We start from the raw sequence: 26,592 nt of genomic DNA, 5'->3' as shown, positions 1-26,592 counted from the left end.
AGTGTGTGCCTAGCACCTGGCACACCTCTCACAACATGTTTGCTGCAGGTGTACCTTTAATGCAAAATCTGCATAAATTCTAAAATACATAAAACTATAAGTACAGACAAATATGGCAACTGCAACCACGACAGCAAATAGGGTAAAGGGAGAAAATTCTGAATACTCCAGTCGTCCCTACATCACAGCTTATCTTTTCTTACCTTTGTAGTCCACAGGCTTTACATTCTTTAGAAGTTCCATGCACCTTGTTTCTTCCTTGTGAATCTCCAGCTGAAATCTGCACTCCGGATGGACACCATTCACCTGTGTCAAATTAAAAAATAGGCCAGGATCTCGACAGATGAATTAAAATGCTTTATGAAGGATGCAACTACCAATAATGAAAGCCACAGCTTTAACTGGCACTGGCTTTGCCCAAGTATTTGCTAGGCATTTTAGAGACCCAGTCATTGCCCATATTAGCTTCTCACACATTGACTTTTCAAAACAAAATATTAAAATAATCTACTAGAGCATTCACTGGTCCTTCCGGTAGCATTTCAAGGCCAACTGTAATTTACAAGAAAATATTTAACTTTCTAGTGCATTTACCAATACTGTTTCATGATACTTTTTCCTCCAAGAAAAACTGAGTTAAACTGAAAAAGAAAAGTAAACACATTTGCTTTTTTTGGTTTTGTAGTTAAGTTAGGCAGCTGAAAGTTTAATACAAATCACAGAACACTAAAACCGATCAAACTGCATTCTCTTTGACATGGTAAATTTTGCTTTTCTTCCCTTTTCAGCCATGTATATTTTATCTCCTGAAGGCCCCAGAACATGATTATTTGATTCAAGCAAGCGCTACACTGGAAGAAAACCGTACTCCTTTAAAAATGAAAGCACTATTGCCTTTAACTGATTTAGAGCCCTGCCCCCAGTTCCTTGGTTTTCAGAAAAGGCTATTTATGTCCACAGGAAGAGACAGGGATGTAGGGGAAAGAAACAAGACACTGTGAAGTTGTACTGAAGACAGGTAGATTCAAAGAGGCAGACAGAGCCTAAATGAGAAACACATGGAGTCTGTAAGAGACTGCATGGGAGAAATGACTGTAGCAGGTGACAAATGGGAAAGTAGGAAACTTCACCAGAGCTGTAAGGACAGTGAGATTAGCTCAAATGAAATAACATCATAATGAAATAAAACATGAATATGCAATACTTCAGTCACCCTCATGCTTGTTACCAAGAAAAGTGTGGGCTCTCTCCAAGTTTCTGTCTTAATTTTCTTTCAGGAGATACTTAATAATAGGATCTGGTAATAATCTCTGATTCATGAGACAGTATTTTTTTAAAAATGGTAGTAATTAAGCTGTGATCTTTGACCCAGAAACTAGGACCCAGAGTTAGGACTGAGGACCTAGTTATTCTGCAGTCTCCTTGTGGGCAAGCCATTTGCACAACTTTTAAAAATACAGCGTAATAGCCATAAGCATAACAGCAGGAGCTCTTATGAAAACTCAAGAAAATTTGTCTCTTCTCCAAATGTCTCATTTCACCATCTACAACATCAGAACCTTACTCCTTTTCCCCCATCTTTTCTCTACATTGACTATTGAAATCGTATGTTTTCAGGGCAGATTTTTCTTTTTAAAGTGAATTTGTACAAATCCTTAACAGAAATAAGGACTTCTAATACTTATAAAATAAATTCTGTGTTATACTGAAAATTTATGTGTTTTGTTATGTATTATCTACTTGCAAGATAGCTGCCATGTAAAATAAAGTCCCATGTATACATAATGGTTTCAATTGCATTTTCCTTTCACGTAACAGTTTTTTAATATTGTTTTTCCCTGTTGGAAACATTTGGTAACTGAGAGTAGATCTACTCATCAAAAAATATTATAATTACTGGGTCTTGGAAAGTTAGATGCCAGTAAATATAAACATTAATTAAATGAGGGATAAATAAAAGCAGCTACTACAATTAAGAAACCTGCCAAAGTGACTTCTCTGTCTCTCATACTTCCAAAAGAACTGCAAGCTTCCCAGTACCAGTGACCTAATAGTGATGGTTACTTTGAGAATATAAATTTGTTAGGACCCAAAGGTAACGCATTACTTTCCAAACCTGTGACACCTGCCACACTGTAACATACTTTGTTCTAACACATACACCTGTTTCATTCACATGTACTTCACCAAGCTAAAGAGATTTAGGGTTCGAGACTTTGTGGCACTGACCACATCCCTAAACACATCAAGAACCCCAAAATGGATTTTGAGGGCACTCTCCACCTTTCAGGGCTGGTGCTCATCCACCTTTCCCTCTGCTTTCCTAAGGGTAGGATACCCTTTGTAACCACCGAGTACTGAGCACACTGCACAGGTTCAGGCACAGCGAGCTGGGGGTCCGGCTGGGGGGTCTCCCTGGGGGTTTAGCAGTTTCACAGTCATCTAGAACAGCAGTTTGACTGGTAAAACATTTCTTCTGACAAAAGTGGCTTACATTTACCTTCAGGGCAGCTTCCCGACTTTTGGTGGAAGCGATTTTGTTTTGAACTTACAGCAAAAAAAGATGGAAACATTTATAGGGCAGATTTTTTTATTTTTTCGTAAATCGCGTTGCCAGCAACGTTACAGAGTTCTACTAATAACCAAAGAGATGCTTAAAAAATACAAAGCCGTTAACAACAGACGCCCTAAATTTGACGACTTTACTACTCTTGAGTGCTTTGCACGTTGTTAGGCGGTTGCATGTATTAAGGAGAATTTAACCACGCGGCAGCTTTCCCCCGCATGACGGCTGCCAGCGATCCTCCAGCCGCACCGGGCAGAGCTCTGACAGCTCCGGCGGACAGCGCGGAGCAAAGCCCCCCGACCCACGGCCCGGCCGCCCCAGCGCCGCTCCGCCGGGGTGGGGACGGGCCCAGCCGCGCTGCCCCGCCGGGGCGGAGCCGTCCCGGCCCCCGAGGACCGCCCGAGGGTGCGGGGCGCCGGCGCCCCCCGTCTGCGCGTCCGGCCCGGTGGCGGCTGAGGAGCGCTCCCCCCCTGCGAGAGCCCTGCCCGGGGCGCCCGGTGAGGGCGAGCAGCGGGCGTCGCTTGTCTACCGAAGTGAGCGCGGTGGGGCCGAAGTGTCCGCACCTGCTACGGCTGCCGCTGAGCCCCCCGCCACCGCGGCCGGGAACGGGGGAAGCTGTGAGGCACCCCCAGCCCGCGGGGCTCCGCGCAGGCACCCCAGGGACGGGGGCGGCGGGAACAGCCGCAGGGGTCACCCCGTCCGCGGTCCGGAGGGGCCAGTTTTACCCTGCTCCCGGCAGCGAGCGCCGGGTGACTTACCCGCCCCAGGCTCCAGCAGAGGGAGAGGAGGAGGACCGGCAGGTTCCTCATGCCAGCCGAACGCCAAGGCCGGCGGGCTCCGCTGCCCCGCGCCGCTCCGCGGGCCGCTTTCTAAGGCGGCGAGCAGGGGCCGGGTCCCGCCGCGGCACCATAGGGCCCGGGGGCCGCCGCCGCGCCCAGCCGAGCCCCCGGCCCCGCGGGCGGCTGCCGCCCTGTGGCTGCAGGCGGCTCCCGCACCTGCCCCGGCCGCCTCCCGCCCGCCGCTCCGGCGGCCGTCAGCTCCCGGCCCGACTGAGCCCCTGCCCACCGCCTCTCTGCGCTCAGCTCCTCCTCTAGATCCTGGCTCCCTTCCCTCCCGCTTCTCCTCAGCCCCTCTCCTCGGCTTCCTTTTCTCCTCCTCCCTCTCCCTGCCGCGGTTGCTCCCCCCATAAGAGGTGCGAGCCGCTCCCCGCCGCCGGGACGCCCCCCGCAGGTGCTCCCCCGCCACCCCGGGCTGCCGCCGGCTTACGGACGGCATTTACCCCTCTCCGCCTGCCTCGGTGTGCTGGGGGAGCCCCTTCTCATGGGTTCACACGCAGCAGGGCCTGGGTGCCCGTCCGGGCGGCCTGCCGGAGCCGGCACCGGAGCGCCGTGAAACCGCTGAGGTAACCGGGCGCGGACAGACACACACGACCCCCGCCCCCCGATGTGGGGTAAGTGAAATGATCCCTGGCAGGGTCAGTCTTGTCACCGGGTGGATCAGCAACTGTATCACAAAATCTTTCTTCCCCTCAAGCTGCTTCTTTTTCGAGGTCTCAACAGAGGACCAAGTTGAAGGCAACTCGGTGTGGTTGCTTGGCAGTTTACACCAGGTGTGGATCTTGGGTTTGCCTGACAAGGCATATAAAATATATAATTAAGTGACATTTATGTTAGCCCATGGCTTCTGTAGAAAAAGCTGAGTTTGTATGCTGGTTTAAAAGCTGAGAATGAGAATAAAGTAGTTGTCTTTCCCCTGTATTGTATGTGCTGTAATTTAAGTACTGTGTGTGAAAAGGGACTGAGTGGGCAACGTAAGACTCTCCTAAATAGTCACATGCCACCCAAAATAACCAGCTATAAGCAAACCAAGGACACTTCTGCAAGAAAGCTGAAGAGACTTTTCACATTTTTAAATGCATTTGCAAAACTTGTTTTCATATATTGGGAAGAAAGACCTGATTATAACCTGTGATATCATTAAAAAGAAAAACCACAAGCCATAATGAGCAGTGTTATAACCTGCATGCTGAGAGCAGAGGGAAACAATGCAGAAAGAAAAACTTCTTGTAGGATAGCATATGATTAAGTAACGAAAATACTTTTGTTGTGACAGAAAATAGTACCCCTTTGGACTGACTTTGATCTGTACGTGACAGGTGTACTGAAACGCCAAATTGCACCTACTCCTGAAACAGCTGGGTTGGAGAAGAACCTGGTTCTGCCGCTAGCTCTGAGATTCCTGGGCGGCCTCTCAGGTCAAACTCAGGTCTCTTGGAAATGGAGAATTGCACAGCGGAACCCCGCTGATTCCCGACACCGATGCCTGAGGTTCCTCTGCAGGCTCCTGGTTATTGACACGTGCAGCCTGGGCGCGCTCCTTGCAATTTCTTAAGAGCCATAGGTCTTTTCCAAACCATTTCTCAAAACCATTTTTTAAATCTTATCTTTCACAAGAACTTGATGTCTTATCATTATTGCAAGGCTTTGGAAAAATCCTTTCTGTCTTCTCTTTACAAGTTTGGGGTGGGTTTTTTTTTTTCCACTTTGTGATGGCTGGCATCCTGCTAAGAAAGCAGTCACTCTCATGAGTGAAATTTATACATGCCAAGAAGGCTCTTCAGCTACTTCAGCAGTAGACCCAACAGCAGTCTGTGTGTGGAGGAGCTGTCAGACAGACTGTCCACCAGCAGCACTGCCCCAGCTGCTGAGGACACAAGAGTTGCCAGACACCAAACCCCAGTGTTTGATTCCTTGAGCAAATGATTCATTAGGCTGTTGAAGCTGAGTAGCCTGGGAAACCAATTAACGAATTAGTATTAACATGCTGTGTAGAAACAGTCTTGGGAACTGTCATCATTATTCCTTCTGTGGAATGACAGAAACTAGTATCTTGGGTAGTAGGCAGTCCACATATCCCAGAACTGGCAAAAAAAGTTTTGAAACTTGCATCTTTTCTGTAAGAAGATTGTCCAGAGTCAGATTTTTGTGATGTTTTGTTTGCAATGAATCAGCATTTTTAGGTGAAAAGAAAAATCATCAGTTATTTCTCAGCCATTTCTTCTGTCGCTATTCCCAGTGACTCTGACATGAAAGAGACATCAGATGAAAGAGATGCATCAAATAGTAATATTTTTTTAGATATAGCTAAGTACCTTTTTTTTTTTTTCCTGAAGAGAATACAAATTATTGATGGATGAAACCCATAAAATGTGGTTCAAATTCTTTTCACTTAAACATAGCACAGTTCAGAGTCCTGTTATAGCAGAAGCAGAGGGGGGAAAGAACAAGAATGGAACTAAACCAGCTGTTTCATATATATGAATGGTGTGTATATATGTTATATATGTCTGTGTATTATATAGATATATATAAGAATGAGACTGATGCTTTTATTCAGCAAAGAATGGATAGGGTTATGAAGGAGCCAAGGAGTCATATAAATTTAGACAGTCAGTGTAGATTTGATGCCATTTCCGAGAACAACCTGTCAAGTTCAAAGGAAAGAACAAAGAGGGATTTTGTGGAGCTATCCATGAGGCACAGGAGGACTGCACAGACATGGAAGAAAAGGATGGAGTCCAAACATGGAGAGAAATTCATCCTCTCTTCACAATAAAGCTGGTAGAAAAGTAAATGCAGTTTGATTGAAACAGATACTGTTTTGAATTCAGCAGAGCCTGAGTGTTACAGTGAGGGCAGTAAAAGCTGAAATCAAAAGTTCAGCAGCAGGTAATGGACGTAGTGGCAAGCAGTGCCAAGGTACCGCAGGCTCTCTGCTCCCACAGCATATGCAGAAGCCAAAAGGTTTGCTCCAATTCCAGCTGTTGGATAAGTTTAGCTGCAAAGAAAGGTACATGCCAGTGCAGTTAGAAGTAGTAAGTACCTTCTGTCTGGCTATCTGTTTCTTCGGAATCCTCTAATACACAGTGTTGGCAACAAAGTAGCTGATGTGATTTTGGTCAGGCTTTCCATACTGAAGCAATGTCATCCATTCCCATTTTAGCTTAATCCTTATTTAAATTGTTTGTGGAGTTCAAGATGTTTTGACAACTTGTGTTCTATCCACAAATCATATTCATGTCATGTGTATAAAGACTAAAAAACTATTGCTTTCATTGTTTAAAAGGAGGTTGACTTTTGTTCAATCATCTAAAAATTACTGTTTACACAATGCAATAACATACAGTTGCCAGAAATACCTGAACCACATGAAAAACTTAGAAGGGTTTCCCTCAAAGCATGTGTACAAGATGTCTTGGATAACATGCCTTTTCCAAGGGTGGCCATCTCTTGAGCTGCTCAAGTTATTTCCCATGTTTTGAGTCCTGCTTTCAAGACTGTAGAGAGATTTTTTGCTTTCACTTTATGCAGAATTCTGTACTAACTCCCATTGCAAAAGGAATGCACTTCCTAAGTCTTCACACTTAGCAAAGACACTAGGTCTTCGTCAGATACTCGCAAATCTCCCAAAGGCACTCTCTACTGTCATCCTGCATTTTGTTAGGCTTTCCACCCCACCCCACCCCCAGAATTCCAGATACTTAAAATTCCTCAGCCATGGAAATAGAGGTTAGAGAGGGTTTTCAGGAAAAAGAAATTGTGACTTTAATGTACACACTGTTTGGACCTTTTATATGGGAGAAGATTAAAGTTTCCCAAAATTTTAGCATCAGTAACTATTAACATAAATGATCCTATTGAGCCTCTATCAGATGGAAGCATATCAAAGAAGGTGCCAGGCCTGAGTGGAGCAAACAGCGTGTGTCCTGCTTATGACAATGGGAATCCAGACCTTGGGCAGGTGCCGGGGGACATAGGGCTACACCCCCCCCTTTCAGCAGCAGTGTAGGGTTGCTACTGTCCAGCAGCTGACTCTCCTGCACCAAATGTAGTAGCTGCAGTAAAGAGGATAAGGTGAAATGTAGATTCTCTGAATAAACAAAAAAACCTCACCAATGTATTTTGTCTGCAACTCCAGCAAGTGTTCAAAAAGTTCTAGTTATTTTGAACTTCTTCTGTTGTTACTGATCATCTTACTTGAACCTTATACTCGTTTCTTAGAAAAAGAAGCAATACCATGCAGAGGGAGAGTTTTCTAAGAAAAAGCTGTCTTTAAGGATCACCTCAACTTTTTAATTCTCTTCCATTTCAGCATCCCCAGCAGTGCCCCGCTGTAGTAGCTTTATGCTGTAGCTGAGAGCATGTCTTTTACTGGTGGTGCACAAACTGCTCCACAAACTGCTTTTTTTGCTGTAGCCTGCAAAATGGTAATTTACCAACCTCAACATGCCAAATGCACCGAAACAGTGCATATTCCTAACCAACAACATAGTGATATGAAGAACTCTTCAGAGTGGTCTTTCTGTAATCTGCAGGTAGCTTGACTACTCAAAAATAGGTCTTTGCAGATTAGAAGCACAAAGAAATTCTATGAAAATAGACTTTTCTTTTTGGTATGTTAAGCCCAGGACTTTTAAACTGCTTGTTTAAAGAGATGTCTACAACCGTGAAGTCTTTGGTCAGGATATGGCACAGGGACATTTTTCACAAAGACACAGCATGTAGTCTATAACACTACGTGTGAAGTATGCAATTTTATCACCTCTCTCCCAAATTTGTAAGACTCCCGCATCTTTTGTAATTTCAAAAGAGTGAGAGAAGTCCCTTCAATATAATAAACCTCTCAAATTTCTAGGGTATTCTATTTTTCCTATTTCCATTATAGGCAAGAGAAAGGGCCCTTTCTGGCAAGTCCTTTCATTAATACTTATTGAACGCATTCCATTAGTAAGTATTCTGTTACATTCACATATATAGGTGAAGCAGAATCTGATCTTTTAAGTTTATAAATTAAATATAAAATAAATTATTTGGGTATCTGGCATAATGGAAAATATTTGGCTAATGTAATTTTGGCCACAATATGCTACAAAGCTCCAGGCTTGATCAGTGGGCTTTGAGTCTTTTACTGGCCATGAAGACATCTATCTTTTTATTCTGATGTATTTTTTACTCTTATGCAATGAGAGGAAAATTTTCCCTATTATTTTTAGGGGTTTTGTAATGATCAGTTATTATGATGATAATGTTTTTTTGTACAATTTAAAGGGTAGACTTTGCCACAAAATGCTAGAGGCAAAACTCAAAAACTGCAAAAAAAACCCCAAAACAAAACAAAAAACAACTGAGAAAGTGGCAGGCAAGGCTTCAGAAAAGTAGAGAAGAATACGTGCAGAAGGGAAAACAAATGGAAAACAGAATAAAATAGAAATAGTATTTATCAAGAGAAGTCAGTATCAGCTTGATTCAATACTTTTCTTTACCGAGAAAAAGTAAGAAATTGTCTTACTACACAAAGAAAAGGCATTAGATTTATTCTAGACAGCTGTCAGTAAAGTATTTGATACAGTGCCATAGAAACTGCTAGTTAAAATTGAAATGATGGAGGTTAATGAAAAATCCGTTTGGCCAAAATGTGGTTAAACGAACCTGACAAATAATGCCGATGTGTAAATAGGAGGATAAAAGGAAATAGCAGCAAAGCTCCTCAGAGATCATGCTGGGGTCCTATTTTATTATTTTTAGCAAAACAAAATTTGCTAATGATTTAAGGTGTTGTCAATAGTAAGCAGTATGTGGATATCCTACAGAACTGGAACAACTGAAAATGAAGTACTAGAAAAAAGCTGGAAATAAAACGAAGCAAAATGGAAGGTCATGTGCTAAAGAACAAGTGTTTCCACCATAAGCTAAAGTGCAATAGCAGGATGTCCTGTGTGTACAAGTCAGTGTGTGGCAAATATGAGTATTAATGTGACATGGCTGTGAAAAATAGCTGTGATCTTAACAGATATGGGAGAGATACTTGCTGGTAGAGGTAGAAAAGTAATGAGGCTAACTAACACGCAAAGGACCGGTCAGATCTTATCTGGAGCGTTGCATATAAATTTAGCAATCCACAGCCAAGAACGATTAATTTAGAAGGTGCAGAGCAAATAAATGAAAACCTAAGTATTTTAGAGAACACTTGGTTCAATCGCCTGCTAAAATATAAACCGAGATGAAATATGTTGCCAGGAAAGGAACTATGTAGACTAAGGAAATTTGGCAAAAAAACAGGTGGATTAACCTAGGTGAGAGTAAATGCATAGATTGATATCCAGATAGCTGTTCTGGACAAATATTTTAACAGTGAGGGCAAAAAAAGAAATTTCTTTTCAAGGTAGAATTTGATCAGCCAGTGAAAAGGATTTTGTGTTGTGTTCCCGTGCACAAACAGGAGGCCAGGCTTTTCTAGAGGTCTTTTCCCAAGCCCGTATCCTACCTTGTGGTAAGTAGTCCCCCTCCAAACCTTTAAAACTGTTCTACAGAAAGTTGGTTGCTGGAGTTTTTTGACTTGTTACACAGAAAACGTAATTCTCTATACAAAGTGCACACCTTTGTGGAAAATACCTGTTTTCCATCAAAAATAGGTCTATTTTTTGCCAGAAATACAAATATTTAGCTTTTGTATAATTTTTTTTTTTCATTTGGGGCTTTTCAAAACAACCATAGATTTTGCTAGAGGGGGAAAAAAAAGTCTCTACCAGGCTCTACTTTCTGAAGATTTTTTGCTCAGTGGGACCTTTTCTTGGTACAAAACATATTTTAGGCCAATTTACAAAAGCTGGATCTGGATCTTCATTTTTTGGTAATCTGGGAGTATTTGTGTCAAGAGCCCTGTACTGGGCTCTTCTCCAGAAACAGTGGAAAATGAAACATTAAGGCTTGTACTAAAGGGTGATTAAAAAGGAGATGAAAAATCCAGGCCACCCCTAGTCTTGGTACATTAGAGTGCTAATTCTGAAGGATTTTAGGTCTTTTAATACAGCCAAGTACATATATAGTGAATTTTCAGTCAGAGTAAGTTACAGCTTGAGGTTGCTTTGATTGTTAAGGTTTTGTATCTTTAGGATAGAATGTTGTTTATACCATGGGTTTTTTTTCCGACACTTCAGGAAGAAGACTGAAGCTTGGCATACCTTAGAAATCCAGAACATTATTGTGCCAAAACCTCTGAATAACCAACAGCCTAATGGGTTATACATAAAGCAAAAATTCAGAAAGGAGATGAGATTTCAGTGTAGTTATCAATATGGGACTTGATTTCTCTTGCTTAGCTCAAGTATACCCAGGAGACATGAAAGGAGAAACTTAATCTTCAGTGTAATCAAACTTCTAAACAAATGAAAATTGCTGTCTCCATTAAGACAAAAATTCAACAGCATAAGGTAGTAATTGAAGCCTAATTGTTCAGTGTAATGCGATCTGAACGATGCTCTGATCAGGAATGGATTACTGAAGTTTGTATGAGGAATTTTCCCACATAGCAGGAGAGGAAAAGAAATACATGTTGACAAAACAAGCCCCCGTAATCCACAGGAATGTTCCACAGACAAAATCAATACCACCCACTTCAGGCGCCCAAGTTAAACAGAAAAGTTGTCACACAGGCTGCTAGTGTTAGTGGGTGAAGAAAGATGGGCATTTGTGCAAAATGAAATACTAGGAACAAAGGTGTGCTTTGTCCTGTGGAGATGGCATCTTTGATACTTTCTCTTTGGTTGATATGAGCTACTTACTTTGAAAGTTGTTAGAAATGGATGGAAAATGACAGCCAGATTCATGGTCCAGCTTCAAGAGGAGACATGGAGGATGCATTTGAGCAGAGATAGTAGATCGGACAGCCAGGAGCTGTATGTTCAAACCCTTTCAGGCTTACATGGCTCTGGAAACCCACATTTCCCACTTCCTGGGCCAGTGCATTGCTGTGGTATTACACAACAGATGTGTCTTAACAACTATGGCTTTAAATAGATGTAATAAAGTGCTTGTAGGCCCTAGATGCTCACATCTTGCTGGAAAAAAAAGTATGTTTATGGGCTGGATCTTGCCCCATATTTCCTGAATCATTCTTTAACAAGTTGTAAGTCCTGAGAAACTAACTCTGAGATCGCTTGCTCTGATTCTAGAGGTGTGTTGAGTGGCCTTGGGTTTGTTGTAGCTGAAGTGGGTATTGAGGAAGCTCAGACTGGAATCACGGAACCCTCAAGAGAAACTGGGTATTGGCTTGTTAGCCTTAATCCTGCATTTGTGGCCCAACCCTGTTCACTTTGAGAGCAATGACAACAGTCCCATTGGCTTCAGCTGGGAACACAATCAAGCACTTGGCTTGAAACCATGTAAATACTGCTCCAACCTAAAATTTCTATAAATCACACTGCTCTTTTTGAGGTGAGCACATAGCTGGCTGGGCTTATGATCATCAGAGGAATGATGGCACAGTCTTCTCCTTTTTTAAGTATCTTATAGTACCTATAGTGTAGGGCATTTCATATACTGAGGAATGATAAGCACTAACTAAATATGCCAGCAATTAGCTAACCATGCCTGCTGAACTGAAATGCCAATTCAACTTTTCCCCAGTTGCAAAGCTATTTTGGGTTGGAAGCTTAGAAATTAATCCTAAGAGATGTAATTTCGCTGCTTTAATATATACTGTTTTTAATGGAATTGTGCAGAATGATTAGTGAGAGGCAAATGTCAAAAAACCAGACAGAAACTGACTCACCAGTCATAGGATTTAATACTAAGGTCAAGCTATGGAAATACAATGGTGCTCAATCTTTATTACCTTTCACCTTACGTAGTGATTTACGTGGGAGAAAAATGACTGGAGTGGATGTAATGTCCTATTTTTCAAATTTTGATGAGATTTTACATATTCCTTCCACAGTTGTCAGCAATGGCACAGGGCAAAAAGCATTTAAAACAAGACAAGAACCCAAAACAAAGGAACAAGTTCAGAATGTCCTAGAAGATGATTATGAGCGATTGCCTACAGAGATTTTAAGGTTTACTTTATTTTTATATTTTTGGGGTATAGTGAAATGTGACATTCTGCCCAAATAGAGCATAGCAAGAGCACACACAGTGCACTTTCCCTTCCTAGTCATTCCACTTTCCCCCTCTTTTTCTTAATGCATTTGCATATGCCGATTGGTAATAAACCTTTAATGTTGATGGTTTTTTTTTATTTGCAAAACAGCTTTCATGACAGAGCTTTGATTGCCTGGGCTGCTCTAAAGTAAATGAGCTTCAAATTACATTATGCTTGAACTAACTGCATGTACTCACTAGAAGTATCTCAGTCCGTAGTGGCACAGGAAGACAGGAAAGATGAAATGCTAACACCAGGTTTCATGCAATACTAAATGTACATGTTGGTATTACTGATTTTCTTCTTCTCTATTGCTGAAACAGCCCCCAGCTCACACATTCTCTAAGTCTTTGCTGAAGTTCTGTCCCTTAACTGCTACTCATCACCCTATGCTACTGTTCTGCATTTTGGTTGTGGTATGGTGATGAATTACAGGACTCAGATTCAAAGTGTCATCTACTTGTGTTCTCACTGTTCGTTTTTCATCTGGCCTTTCTGCTCTGCTGTCTATCCACCTTGTACTGGCTGGGCACTAGATAGCGTTTGGTAGTAATTTTACTCTTTTTTCCCTCAACAGCTTCTTAAGGTCATTTGCCAGCTCCCACTTGTCAAGCCATGATGCTGACTTACCTGGGGAGCCCAATGTGTGGTCAATATCCAGATTTCAAATTACCCAGTGACTAAGATTCTGACCGCAGTAGCCACAGCAACTTCATTACTACTTTGTTTTGAATATATTGCTCGTAGAGGTCACTTGCCTAACTGAATTTGAAATGAACAGCCTTTCTGTTATTTCTGGAAAGAATTATGTGTTTCTGAAAATGAATGGTTGGGGTTTTTTTCTGTTTTCTTGTAGCTACTCTGAAATACGAAGGGCTTGCCATTCTGCCAAGGGATAAGTGCATTGATTATGTTAATGCTGATGGAAAGAATGATGAAGACATGATGCTGCAGAAAGGATACAGAAGGGAAGAATCAAATTCAAGGAGGTAGCACAAATCTGAAGACATAGATGGTTGCTCATGAAATGATGAAACGCAATAAGTGTTCATGGAATGATGATGTATTCCATACAAGGTGTATAGGATGATACTCGACACTGTCACTTTCTGTGGAGTCTGATTCCCCTGGGCCTCTTGGGTTAAGGGATAAGTGATGTCTGGGTAAGGCATTGGTGTCATTTTCAGTTGTGGTAGGAGATACATAAACAAGAATGCTGTTCCTCTTATTTTCAAAAAGATTTGCATGCAGAGGAGGAAGGTCAATAAAAAGGATAGTCACAGGGTAACACTCTGGCAGGTAGCAGAGATTATTCAAAGATACCACATAGGGATTCGGGGCAAGTGCATCCAACTTTAGAAAGACCAAAAAAAATCCAGCATGGCTGAACAGAAGGGTAGGGGAGGTTACTGGAAAAAAGAAAGAACCTTTCAAAAGCTGAAAATGTGCCTAAATGAGGAAAACCAGAAAAATCATAAAACTTCACACATTACATGTAAACAAGCAGAATAGGACAGGAGATGAGCTTCCAAATGGCATCAGTACTAATAGTAAAACCTTTCTCAAACGCATCAGAAGCAACAAGTCTACTGGAGTGTCAGTACAGCCAATAGAGGATCAAAGTACACCAGACTTTTTAAAAAAATAAGACATAGAAGAAAAATTAAATGGATTCCTTGCATCTGTGATCACAGTCAAGGAGTCTAGAGAGCTCACCTTGGTAAACCCTTGCTTATAATCAGTGTTTCAGGAAAATCTGTCTCTAGTAAAGATTTTGGTAGAAGTTACAGAACAAAGAGACAAAAAGAACAGTAACTACCAGGTCTGGCAATATTCCCAGAGGATCCTAAAGGAATTACCAAGTGAAAGATCCGAGCTGCTAACAACAGTGTGCAATTTCTTACTTAAAATTTGGTGCAGAAGATTGAGAGTGAGCTAATACAGTACAGATTTTTAAATGGTATTCCAGGGGACACGTGTGGGTAGCAGGAAGATGAATAATGAAAGATTGCTACTACTCTCTCTCAATAGAAAAAACTAGTTAGGACATGACATTAAACCACCAAAAGAGCTACTTTTTTCACACAATGCATAGACCTTTCCAGAGGATGCTGGAGTTCCTGAAAGTTTATACAGGTTAGATATTGATCAAATTAATGGAAGAAAAACCCACAGAGGGTTAAGTACAAAAATGTTACCATTGGCTTAGGAAATATGTTAAATGCAAGTCACTGGATTCTGGGAGAATACTTATGAAAGACCAACTGTCTTTGTGCTGTTTTTATACTCTTCTCTACATTATTTGCTGTTTGCTGCTGTCAGAGACAGGGTATTGGATTAATGTGGAAATCCTGATGGTTTTTAGGTATTCTTTCTGTTCCAACAGTTTTAATAAGCAAATTTGTCTTTACTGGTTCTTCTGCAGGTGGTTAACAGGAAAAAGGCAAGTTCCTTCTCCAGAATCATCCTCAGTAACCTGATGTGAAGCGATTCCCTGGGAGATGAAGAAATGAGGCAAATAATCCCTGTTTATTTAACTCCTCTACAGCTTTACCCAAAATGTGTTAGAAGTGACTGAAAGGTAAAGAAATCAGGAAAAGGGCAGGCAGCATCAAAACTCTGCCTTTTAGTTAATTTTTTTTCACATTAGTTTTGGTTTTAATTTGTGCTTTGGATTTTCATACACTTTGTGTAAATGTATACACATTAGCAAATATCTTGTTTACTAGTTTGAAGGGCACATTTATTTCTTGTTGACTGGCAGGATTATTAATAATTTTTAATGATTATATATTTGCCATTTTAAGTTTGCTTAAGCACTTTTTGGTGTTCACTTAATTGTAAGGAAACAGAAAACTGAAATCATATCAACCTCAAAAGATTTTATTAAAGGGTAGAAACAACAACTAGTAATACGTATTAGCCAAGTCCATGGTACACTGTGTTACCAAACTAGTAAGCACAGAAAGATCCATTTAGATTGATGTTTTATTTGGAAAATAGATTGATTCTTACATCGCTTATTCCATAAATTGATTAGGTATAACATACCTTATACAGTCTAGGAGTCCCTTCATCCTTGAAGTTTAAAATAATATTCACAACAGGAGCTCCAAAGACTTGAAGCATTATCAGGAATACTCACAGTATTTCACTACTTCCAAAACAAAATTTGCATTAGCAATCAGTTACTCTCTGCAGCATGGCTCGCCTGCACCAGAGATAGAACTAAAAGAACTTCCAAGATGCTCTTTATTAGCTCTTGGCAGCATAAATGTGATATTCCTGTGGAATATCATGCTCTCCTAAGCCAAACAAATGCAAGGAATGTCCGTTTAACACAACCCCTTACACAGGCTGAACATTGCAAAGTTATGGAACAAAAAGTGGGCAGGATGTAAAGGAAAAAGACAATATACCTCCTTAAAGGAAAAGCAATATACTGTTTTGCAAAGGAACTTGAAGAAGAATGATACTCTGAGGTGTAAGGCTACAGGCAAAACACACTCAGGAGAAACAGGTTTCCTCTCATCTCAAGTAGAGAGGACACGAAGGAGGAATGTCTTTTGCAGGTACTGTTAGGACTGAAAAGCCTCTGGCTCAAAAAGCATGGGCGTGTGTATAAACATATCCTAAAGGATATTCCCTGAAGGGAAGCTGTCCTTGTATGAGTGTCATTAATGATTTGGCATAGTGTGTGAATGCCATCCCCAGAAAGCTTCTTGTTACTTACCAATAAATGGGAAGTAACTGATTAAGCAACACCTATTAGTCATTTGGCAACATGCTGCTTTCTACAGTGATCAGCGAGTACCTTGATAGAAAGAACCAGTAGCTTCCATATTGGTATGGGAACATGGGATACTTCTTCTCAGACTTCAACATTGCTCACAAGTTTGCGCTGGTATGGCTACTGCAGCAAAATGGATACGGGGTTACTTGGAAAAAACTGCACACAGAAAGGACTATTTTCTTCCTCGAATCTCATTAGGTATGTATGGATATGGTGACAGTATGGCTGTGTTTGATTGTATTATTTCTAAAGACTATCCAGATCTCTCTCACAGTTAATTTTCTTTTTTCAAATCAGGAAAAATCTGACGTAGGCGAAGTTTAAAAAATGTCCAAAATTCAGCTAAAAGGAAAGTTTTACAACTTCAATTGCTAGTGGACAAAAGAAAAATGTATTTCAGCAGATTCTGGGCTCAACCCTGGTACTTGCAGACTGTCCTGAGGAGAAGAATTGCCAGCTTCTGTTTATTTTCCTGGAAGACTGTAATTTCCAAAAGCATGTATCAATGTGTTTCTAGACTTTGGCTATGATTTTAGGATTCCATCCTAAAAACGTGCTGCTAGGTGAAGACTAAGCAGCCTTAACACCACAAGGCTGGATTGGGTCCCAATACAAATGCTCAAACTGTTTAGTTAACTCCAAATATTTATACTTATAAAATGTATTTCAGTAACAAGCTGTGTATTATTTAGTAAAGTTTTCCCTGGAATTACCCAGAAACATAAATTAATTTCCTGCAAGGTCAGTATTGCTAAGATGAATACATATCCTTGTTTATTATTTCTGTTCCAAACTGCTTCATTCCTCTGTAATAACTTTCTCTGAAAGATAAATCTAATTTCCAAATCCTTCCTACTGAATTATAAACAAATCAGATAAACAGCTATAAACCAGTTCCATCCACAAACAGAAGATGGAAAATTTATCCTCCAGATTTTAAAACATATAATTGGCTATCAGGTAAAAGAAAATTAAGTACATTTGTGAATGTTAGCATAGGTCTTTGTTTCCAATTCCTCATTCCAGATGAGGTGAAATAGCCCAGATATTCTGTTTGAAGGCTTTGGTAGCAGTGCTTGATTGTGAGACCAAATATTAGCCACTGGATGGCTTTCATGCCTTTCTACCTGATCTGCACTAACCTACTTCAAATAAAGTTATGCCAGAATGAATATTGCAAAATTTTTGTTTTAGCAATTTACTCTCTAGTACTCCAACTATTTAGTTCATATAAAAAGATGCCCCTTTAAAATATTTTATTTGTCTAAAAATAAGTCTGACTATAACGTAACACTGTTCAGGTTCTCTTTTGTGCTTCTATGGGCAACATGTCTCATAAGAAAGTTTATGAAGTGCCTCCAAATTGCTACTGAACACCCTGAGCTCTCTGTAGGGGTTGTCTACCAGAGTAGAAGATAGCAGTCCCAGGTGAATTTGTTTTTTTACTTTGATCTCTGATCCTCCTCTTCAGCTGTTTGGTTTTCTTCTTAACATCTCCATAGTCTATGCATAGGCTTTTGCTATGCCAAAAGTTTTGATCAAGTCATTCCTATTTCTAAATACCTCCAACTCAACAACTTCTATTATGTCAAAGCTCTCATACTGCTCACAGAGTTCTGTAGAGGTCTTTCTTCTTCTAGTTGTTCCTACTCATCCTGAGTCAAACTGTGCTCCATCAGTTCTCTTTGTCCCCAGTTACAAACATCTTTCTCGTGGTTTCTCAGACACTTGTGCATTACTTTTTCCTGTCCCTATCCATTGATCAGAAGTATTATGAAGTAAAAAGTCTCTCCCTAGTGCCTGTGTAGTGAATGTGGGGAATTGTCCCATCTCAGAAGAACTGCAACAGCCAACGCTGTGAGTGGGGACAGCTGAAACCGATCTCCAGAAAACACGGAAGAGAGATCTGTGAGCTAAGGCTCCTCTGTCACTCCAGCATATCTGCGGGACCTCAGGGTCTCAGGCAGGCCCTCCATTGCTTGGACCTCTTGGATAGAGTCCACTGAGAGGAAAAAAAATCATTTTGCTCCAAACCCTTGCAATTAAGAGTATCCAACCAGTGCAGGGGAGCAGAGTTCTTCTTTATGTAATGGGGCTTAAGCCCATCATTCAGAAAATGTTTGTTCCGGGAAGGAGCACTTGTAATTTCTCATGTTGAAATTTGTACCTCTGCGCACGGCATTCACAAGACCCCAGCCAGCTCAAACAAGCAGCAAAGCTGAAGTTTCTTGGAGAGATGAGGTGGCTTTCCTGAGGTCAGTCTATGGGCCAGACGCTGAATTCCACTCTCCTGAGCCCAAAGGTCCTATTTGGTCTTCTAGGCTGCAGAAAATGAAGAGATGCTCTTTTTCAATGTCTTTGAGATCAAATTGTGGCATTTGTTCAAAATACTGAGGAAAGCCTGAGAATAGTTACTGCACTTCCGAACAAACCATTAGGGCAGGAAATATGTGATTCTTCTCTTTTGTGTATATTCCAATTGCTAATAAAACAAAAAGTAAACGTTCTTTTAGCAGTTTCCAAAATGAGATTGTAGTGTCTCTCATGTACTGCCTTTTATTTCTTCACTTCGTTGTATATGCATAGGCAACTAGTTGAATGAACTTGGTATCTAAGATATCCTCCACTTCCCACCCCAGCTAGTAAAGTATCTTCCACCACTTCCTGCCCCCAAATGCATAAAGATATGAAAAAAAGCTGTATTAAAATAACTAGATGAAAAAGATGGTATAAACTTGTTGAAATACTGTGTCAACATAATTTTGATAAAGGTTATTTCAGTTTCACATCAGCTGACCTGAAAATAATAATAAAAATTGTTTTCATAGTTCCAATTTCTAGAGTATTACCCTGAAATTTTCATTTTAGACTCATACTCGTATACACATTTTTTAATAGTATTTTTCCTTTGCTGAACGTGGAGAGAAACATGGTTCAGTTATAGACCGTAAAGCATGTGTCAGCTGAGGTCTCAGCCTTTAAAGTAAGAAAACTTCTTATCTCTTATAAACACACCTGCTAAGATTTAAGATGAAGAGGTTTACTGGAGATACTTGGCTGCAGATCTGAAGCCCTGTCCTAATGGTGGTCTGCAAAAAGTTGTATCTGGTTTCTTAAGGCTGTGAACCCTTTGTGATCACACTGCTGATATGTATCTGCTCTCCACCAGTTGTAAAAATTGGGGTTTAGGTTGAAGATTGTTTGGAGGGTTTGTTTGTGTGTGTCCATCCCCCACCTCCCACACATACCCACCCAGCCCTGTAACTTAAAAAACTCATAAATATCAACTCTTACCTTGTTTTGTTGAATAATTATTTTGATAAGACGGATGTTTGTTATAATCTGTTAATGCCTGTTATCAAATGTGATGAATGCCAAATATTTTTAGAAGGGTTAGTTCAGATCCTGAAGTTAAGTAACAAGTAATAAAAAGACATGAAAACCCAAAACATTTTTGTTAGCATGAAAGAAATTCTTTTCTATTCTGAATAGGTCTACTTTCACTGCCTGAAACCTGAGATGTCACTTCTGATCTAGGATATGTCACTATTCTACTGATCTTTCCAGACAGACATTACAGTCTGCCCATATTAGAATAAAAGGGATATAGCTTTTATTTTTGATGCAACCTCATTAAACTCCATATACTATATAGAGAGGAAATTATATTTTAGCTTGTGTTTTTTTAGCAAAGCAAATCCTACAGGAAGAGATTAGGGTTTCCATAATATCTAATGTAATTGCTTTAATTGCTTAAAAACTTGCTACTGAAACTAGCAACAAGATTTTCCAAAGTTCCAGGGAAAATTATAGGCTCCTACCATTTTAAAATCTAAATAGGATCAACCACAAAATAATAATTGCAGGACCCATGGAAGAGAACAGTTTTTTTCAGGTTTTGTGTTTAGCTTTAGGTGAGAGCATTACTGCAGGGATCTTACATGGAAGAAAAATCTTGAGGGTGGAGTGCATTCACCAGTGCCTGACAAGGTAAAGTTCCCACTGACATATATCTCGTGTTTAAAACTTTTCTAACATTTCTGTCTTCTATGAATTCTTTTCTTTGTAGCAAGTCCTGAACTACGACTACGTCCTTCTCATATGCGAGAATTGATAGACTGATGGAATACTTCCCTTTTTGATTCAGCTGATTTCATAAAATTCCTGGCAACTTAATATCTGTCTTTCCATAGTACCTATGTTATGACTTTGGGAGGTTTGTACCGGAATGCAAAAAAACATCCTCAGTATACTGTGCTGCATATAAAAGTCCACTGTGAACAAATTAAAAATGGAATTAACCAAAAATATTTTTCTGGCTATCACTCTTTTTAAGTGAGAGAATTGACTTTTACTGCTCTAAGAATACATGTCCTCAGCTTTAGCTTTATTTTATTCACCTACCTTAGTTATATGATCCTAATGACTCTAATGACTCAAAATCTGTGTAGCTTTTACTTCCAGAGTTCAGCTGATAGTTCAGGTAAGCCCATCCCCCTGGTTTCATAGATGAGAGGCTGAGACACAAACAGATTAAATAACAAAAGAACAAACCAGTAAAATAACAATAAAAGAAAAAAGTTATCATATGGAGGGGTCAAAACCTCACTATATGCTGCATTCTTGATGATGAGCTTCCCTGCTGCACGATACTTTGCTTCTGCAAATGTCCTGTAGCATCTCAGGTCTTAGCTTGCAGAGAGATTATCCAAAAAGCCATTCCAGAGTCACGAATTAGAAGACATATCTTCATTTGTGGCCCCTGTCTTTGATAACCTGAAAAAAAACACCAGTAAATTAATCATTTTGATTGCTCTTGCTTTCAAAGCACAGGCAGAAGTTCCCCCTTTTATTCAGCAGCTAAGCATTTTTGAAAGACAGTCCTGAGTCCCAAAATGCTGCTTATGTGTTTTGTCTAACACTGCTTATGTGCTTCACCTAAAGAGCTCTCAGCTGTGACGCATGGGCAGCGCTCCGGGCAGCGGCAGAAATGGAGGGCTCCTTCCCCCCAGCTGTCAGCCTGCCATGGCAGACTCACATTTAGGGATGGCTATCATGAATCCTTGCTTTATGCAAAGCAGTAGAGCTTCACCAGGGGCACAAAGAATTCCCAGACCATACAATAGCTGATCGTTGCTAATTAGGGCACTTCCAGAGATGCAAGAGAGAGAACAGAGGAAGGAACTACATCTGGATCTCAGAGATAACAATAGCAGTGAGCACAATAACAGCTGTAAACATCAGTTGTGTTGCCCAAACAATTTTTAATGAGTTTTGGCACACCAGGTGATAGAACTAGCCAGACTATTTCTGTCTTAAGAGAGGCACCTCTCTGCAGCCCTGAGCAAGGACCTAGTGTGAGGTAGAATTCCAAATATGCTCCCTATAGCCTGTTCACTATTCCAGACAGCCCCCTGCTTCAAGTGTTGCCAGTTATGATCCTGTTTGTGCTTTCTTTGTACATTGGAAAGTGTGGCGGATGGTGATACACTTCATTCTTCAGAGAGAAGCAGCAATACATTTATTGGTATAAACCAGTGATTTAACAAAGTTTCATAGTACATGCCACAGTGGTTGAACAAGATTTGATGGCAAGGTACATAATTATTTACTGCGCAGAGGACAGGGTCATTCAAAACTGTCAGGGAGACCCTCCTACTGAGTCATGAGGTTCAGAAAGGACCCCCTTGCTTTCTGAACTTCTCAGAGGGGAATTCAGGTGTGGCTAGATCCAGACTTAGTCTCAGACTTGGTAAACAGTTTATATCTAAAGGATTATATGTGCACAATTGATCCTTTATACTACTTAGTTAAGATTTCAAGTTAAGATTCCTCGGGCGCCATGCTGTTGGTCGCTGTTCAGGCATGTACTTTGAAGAACTGTGAGCCAAAAGAAATTAAGTAACTTCTCCAAGATCACACAGCAAGTCGACACTCTCCACATGTATCTGTTAATACTGAGGGTAGAGGCTGGGGCTGTGTTTTTGCTGCTCAGAAGTCATAGACCCTGAAATGGCCACGCACGAAGGGTGCTTTGCCTGCTGGCTGTGTGGACCTACCTCGCCAGTGGGCACCTGGGGCTGCTGCTGTGCCTGCCTGCCCGGGCAGGCAATGCAGAACTAACCGTACATATCACGCTGCACAAATGAGCTTATTATAAAGAGCAGAAACAAGCTACAAGCTCATTTTTCATCCCACCCTATACCTCAGTATTACAATGTTATCTAATTCTTTCATCACTCTGCCCATTAGCATTTGCAACTTGCAATTACAGTTTTCAAATACTGTCAAGGCAACTTAATGTAGTTCTATGGATCAGCAGCCCAAAATCTCTCTCATTGATTTAGGAATTTTATTCCTGTGGACAACATGAAGTAACAAATTTGAACTGTCACTTTGGTCTGTTGTTCTCCGAGTTCTCCATCCAAGTTCTGCTGGATCTCAGTACACAGTAAGGATAGGTCACATGCTCAGCACACATTATCGCAGAAATATTGGAGTATTCTGTTTTTTTCTGGATGCTATCAAGCTCTAAAAAGCTGGGGAAAATCCAGTCAGTTTGAGATTCTTGGAAGTATTTGCCTTCTATAAAGCTGTTGTATGTGTAGAAGTTGCTTTTCTGGTGGCAGAAAAGGTACTACATTCAAAAATGCTCTTCTAGAATAAGAAAGAAGGCAAAAAGAGGGGAGAAAGGAGGGTGGAAATAAAAAAGAAAAAGAAAGGAAAAGAAAGAAAGTGTACTGGGTGTGGCTGGTGTAGAGTTAATTTTTTTCAGAGCAATTCATACAGTGCTGTGTTTTAGATCTGTGACAAATACAGTGTTGATATCACGTCAATCTTTCAGCTATTGTTGAGCAGTGCTTACACAGCTGCCCTGCCGGTGAGCAGGCTGGGGGGGCACAGCTGGGACTGCCTGACCACACCATATGGCATCATGCTCAGCGATAACAGCTGGGGGAAGAAGGAGTAAGGGGGGATGTTCAGAGTTACGGCATTTGTCTTCCCAAGTCACCGTTACGCGTGATGGAGCCCTGCCTTCCTGGAGGTGGCTGAACACCTGCCTGCTAGTGGAGAGTAGTGAATTAATTCTTTATTCTGCTTTACTTGTGTGTGTAGCTTTAGCTTTACCTACAAAACTGTCTTTATCTGAACCAATGAGTTTTCTCGCTTCTACTCTTCTGATTCTCTTCCACATCCTACCTGGGGTGGGCAGTGAGTGAGCGGCTGTGTGGGACCGAGCTGCCTGTCAGGGTTAACCCACACTGGGAAGGAGAGGAGAGGAGAGGAGAAGGTCAAAAGAAATTATGCACCAAAGTTTCAGAATGGAGGATTTAAGGTTGTCTGTAACTTTCTATTGGCTTTCTGGCATGTGCATTACAATTCAGGCCTTCATTACATGATCATATTTTCCCCCCTGTATCTGCCACAATCAGTGCATGCATATATAATATTTCCTTTTATTTTTATTCAGTATGTGACCTTAGAGATCCTACTTAATTCATGCTATCCAAACCCTCCGCAGAACAGAGATTCGTCAATTTTCTCAATGGCTGTTCTGATGTGCTCACTTGCAGAGTGTTTGGACACTACACAAATGTAATGGATTCATTTTCACAGCACCCAGCTGATGTGCTGCATTATTATTATTAGCCCTTTTATAGGGACCTAGAGATGAAGGTCAAAAGCTAACTACCTAATTTTGTATTCCAAGCTGAAAAGCCTGGAGCCTAATGGCTAAGGACTTCCTATAGTACTTTCTAGCAACCTACAAACTGCAATTTTAAGACACTTTGGTGACAGTGCCTGCAAAGATGATGAGGGGACTGAAGCATGTCCCTTATGAGGAAAGGCCAAGAGAGCTGGATCTGTTTAGCCTGCAGAAGAGAAGACTGAGAGGGGATCTTAGCAATGTCTGCAACTATCTTCAGGGTGAGTGGCAAGATGCTGGGGCCAGGCTCTTCTCAGTGGTGTCTGGTGACAGGACAAGGGGCAATGGGGACAAACTGCAACACAGGATGTTCCACCTGAATATGAGGAAGAACTTCTTTACTTTGAGGGTGCCAGAGCCCTGGCACAGGCTGCCCAGAGAGGCTGTGGGGTCTCTTTCTCCGGGGACATTCAAAACCCACCTGGACAGGGCTCTGTGCAACCAGCTCTAGGAGAACCTGCTTTAGCAAGGGTTTGGGCTAGATGGTCTCCAGAGCTCCCTTCCAACCCTGACTGCTCCGTGATCCTGTGATTCTCTGAGTGCTTCAGACAGTCCCAAAGAAATCAACATGGAATGCCAGACAGGGGTTCCCAGACAGGCATCTACCCCACTACCTTTCTACCATCCTGCAAGGGCTTTCCAGCACTTTCCGCCTCATCGCCACACTGTGCACCCTGTGACCTGCCATGCAGCCTGGCATGGCAGGCGCAGCCTCCTGACTTTGACATGATCAACCAGACTTTTGTGGGAGAGAGAGAGTGAGGCCAGACTGAACTTCAGCCTCTGCAATGCCACATATTTCTGCTGTACCCGCAAGGGCCCATCTGCCCCTACAGACTGCTAGCAGGAGAGGGACAAGTCTTTCCTTCATGGTTTCAGATCTTTTGAAGGACAGCATGGGGACAACTTCTCTGACATTCTAGGCCTTCAAGCCAGGCCTACCAAGGTGACCCGTGTATGTCATCCTGTAGGGACTGGATGCCACCTCCTGCAGGAAGCTTCCATGCTTAGCTAAAGCCAACAAAACACATCAGCACCTTGCATGGTCCCTTGGTGACAGCAGTCAGGCAACCTTCCACGGTTTTTTATATCCAGGAGATAAACTGCTATTACACTAGCTAGGACAAAACACTTCTGGTCTCCTCAGTCACGTGTGGCTGTAGAAAAAGAAGCCCTCATAACCATTTTTAAATATTAGTTGAAGTTTTGCTGCTACCAGAAGCCACTTTCCTCTGTTACCTAAGGCAACCAAACAGAACCACCAAGTCCTGGCTCAAGCCTCCCTTTCCTTGTAGTTCAGCCTTCAGCTCAAAACAATGGCTTGTTTCCTTCCATAAAACTGAGGAAGAAAACGGAGCAAAAGACAAGGCAACCCACTCTCAAATAGGAAAATACTAAATAAACTACAGGACACCCACACTTCCAGCATGCAGCAGCCTTTTCACTGCTGGCACCCTTCACCACCAGGTTGTTGCAGACACACAAACTCTTTTGTGTCCTCATCATTCATCTTGCATGGCTCTGGTTTCGGGTGTGGCATAAGGAAAGTCTGGGAAGGTCTTTTGGCCAAAATGTTTCTGTGATACATATTATGAAGGGTCCCTAAGTGATTCGTATACCTTGTCTCATCGGAATGTAAGCAGTGAAATGGAGAAGAAACCAGCATAAACTTCATATAAAGGAAGGCACTTTCCCTTTCTAGCATAATGAGCTCGAGAAGCTCCAAGACAGAGCTATATGTGATAACAATTCTAAGAGGAGCAAGGGAAGAGAAGTTTGTGGGTGGAGAGTTAAAAAACGGGATGAGACCAGACCCAAAGAAAATGCAGAGATCCTCACACTCTTGCGTGTGCCCTGCAGCCAATGCAGGCATGTGGGCAAGTGCTCCCTGACCAGCGTGGGGACGGGGGTGGCTCTGGGTGGGTGGCAGGGGCCATGCGCTCTCTGCTGCTTTGCTGTGTACCAGTAACTGAAAGTCTGGAAAATGGGAGCTTAGGAAAACAGGAATGACAGAAGCACGTGGGTGTTTGGTATCAAAGCAAAGATGACTGCTGTTCTGCTTTTCCTGCTGCTTTCTGTTAAAGCATGTCACAGTTGCTTGGAGAGGCTACTCATGGAAGCAGGGGGGCAGGAGGCAGGGAGAGGAGGAAGCAAAGGAGAGAGGGAAGAGGAAGGGAGTGGGGGTGGAGAGGGAGGGAAGAAGGAAATTAAAATGAACAATAAATAGGGTTAAATGTGCAAGTATAAGGAGCAAAACAGTGAGGGAATAGCCACCACGGTGATGATACAATTGCATTCTGAGTGTGGAGGTGCTTAAGTACTGGGTGAGTTCTGCCTGCTTGGAGGCTCCAGCCTCAGCACCCTGCTACTAGTGCCAAAAAGGACTTGTGGAAAACCATGGGGGAGCACAGGCTGCCCTGAGCTGCCACTCTGTGTGGGGTGAGTGAGCTCTGTTGGGGCCATTCATTAGTACGGCAATAATTAGAATTCAGTATTAGGTTCTTCACTAAGATTTATATCTGGACCTCACCATAACACCTGTGCACA

At 41.7% G+C, this 26,592-nt stretch overlaps 1 protein-coding gene and 1 long non-coding RNA gene across 4 annotated transcripts in view; one reads left to right on the top strand and one right to left on the bottom strand.

Annotated features, from left to right (window-relative positions):
• Positions 1-3,666, bottom strand: part of VIPR2 (vasoactive intestinal peptide receptor 2) — a 62,155-nt gene extending 58,489 nt beyond the window's left edge. The window contains exons 1-2 of one of the 2 annotated variants that reach the window (XM_040590218.1): positions 3,325-3,666; positions 204-306 (exon numbers count right to left, since the gene is read on the bottom strand). In XM_040590218.1, the coding sequence (XP_040446152.1) occupies positions 204-306; positions 3,325-3,375 (154 nt within the window). In that variant the 5' untranslated portion in view covers positions 3,376-3,666. The remainder of the gene's footprint in view (positions 1-203; positions 307-3,324) is intronic. The other variant, XM_040590217.1, reaches the window with a different exon arrangement.
• A 125-nt stretch (positions 3,667-3,791) lies between these two features.
• LOC121087775 lies at positions 3,792-19,171 on the top strand. 2 transcript variants are annotated; one of them, XR_005827732.1, is made up of 6 exons: positions 3,792-4,016; positions 12,341-12,458; positions 13,401-13,533; positions 14,970-15,125; positions 16,345-16,535; positions 16,635-19,171. It is a non-coding gene; the product is annotated as an uncharacterized LOC121087775 (long non-coding RNA). The 2 variants fall into 2 exon arrangements; XR_005827731.1 differs by having other exon boundaries at positions 14,970-16,535.
• The last annotated feature ends 7,421 nt before the right edge of the window (positions 19,172-26,592 follow it).

The sequence above is a fragment of the Falco naumanni genome, chromosome 4, assembly GCF_017639655.2.
Source record: "Falco naumanni isolate bFalNau1 chromosome 4, bFalNau1.pat, whole genome shotgun sequence".
Lineage (NCBI taxonomy): Eukaryota > Metazoa > Chordata > Aves > Falconiformes > Falconidae > Falco > Falco naumanni.
The sequence above is the reverse complement of the archived record's forward strand: the minus strand, read 5'-3'. Positions and strand labels throughout refer to the sequence as shown.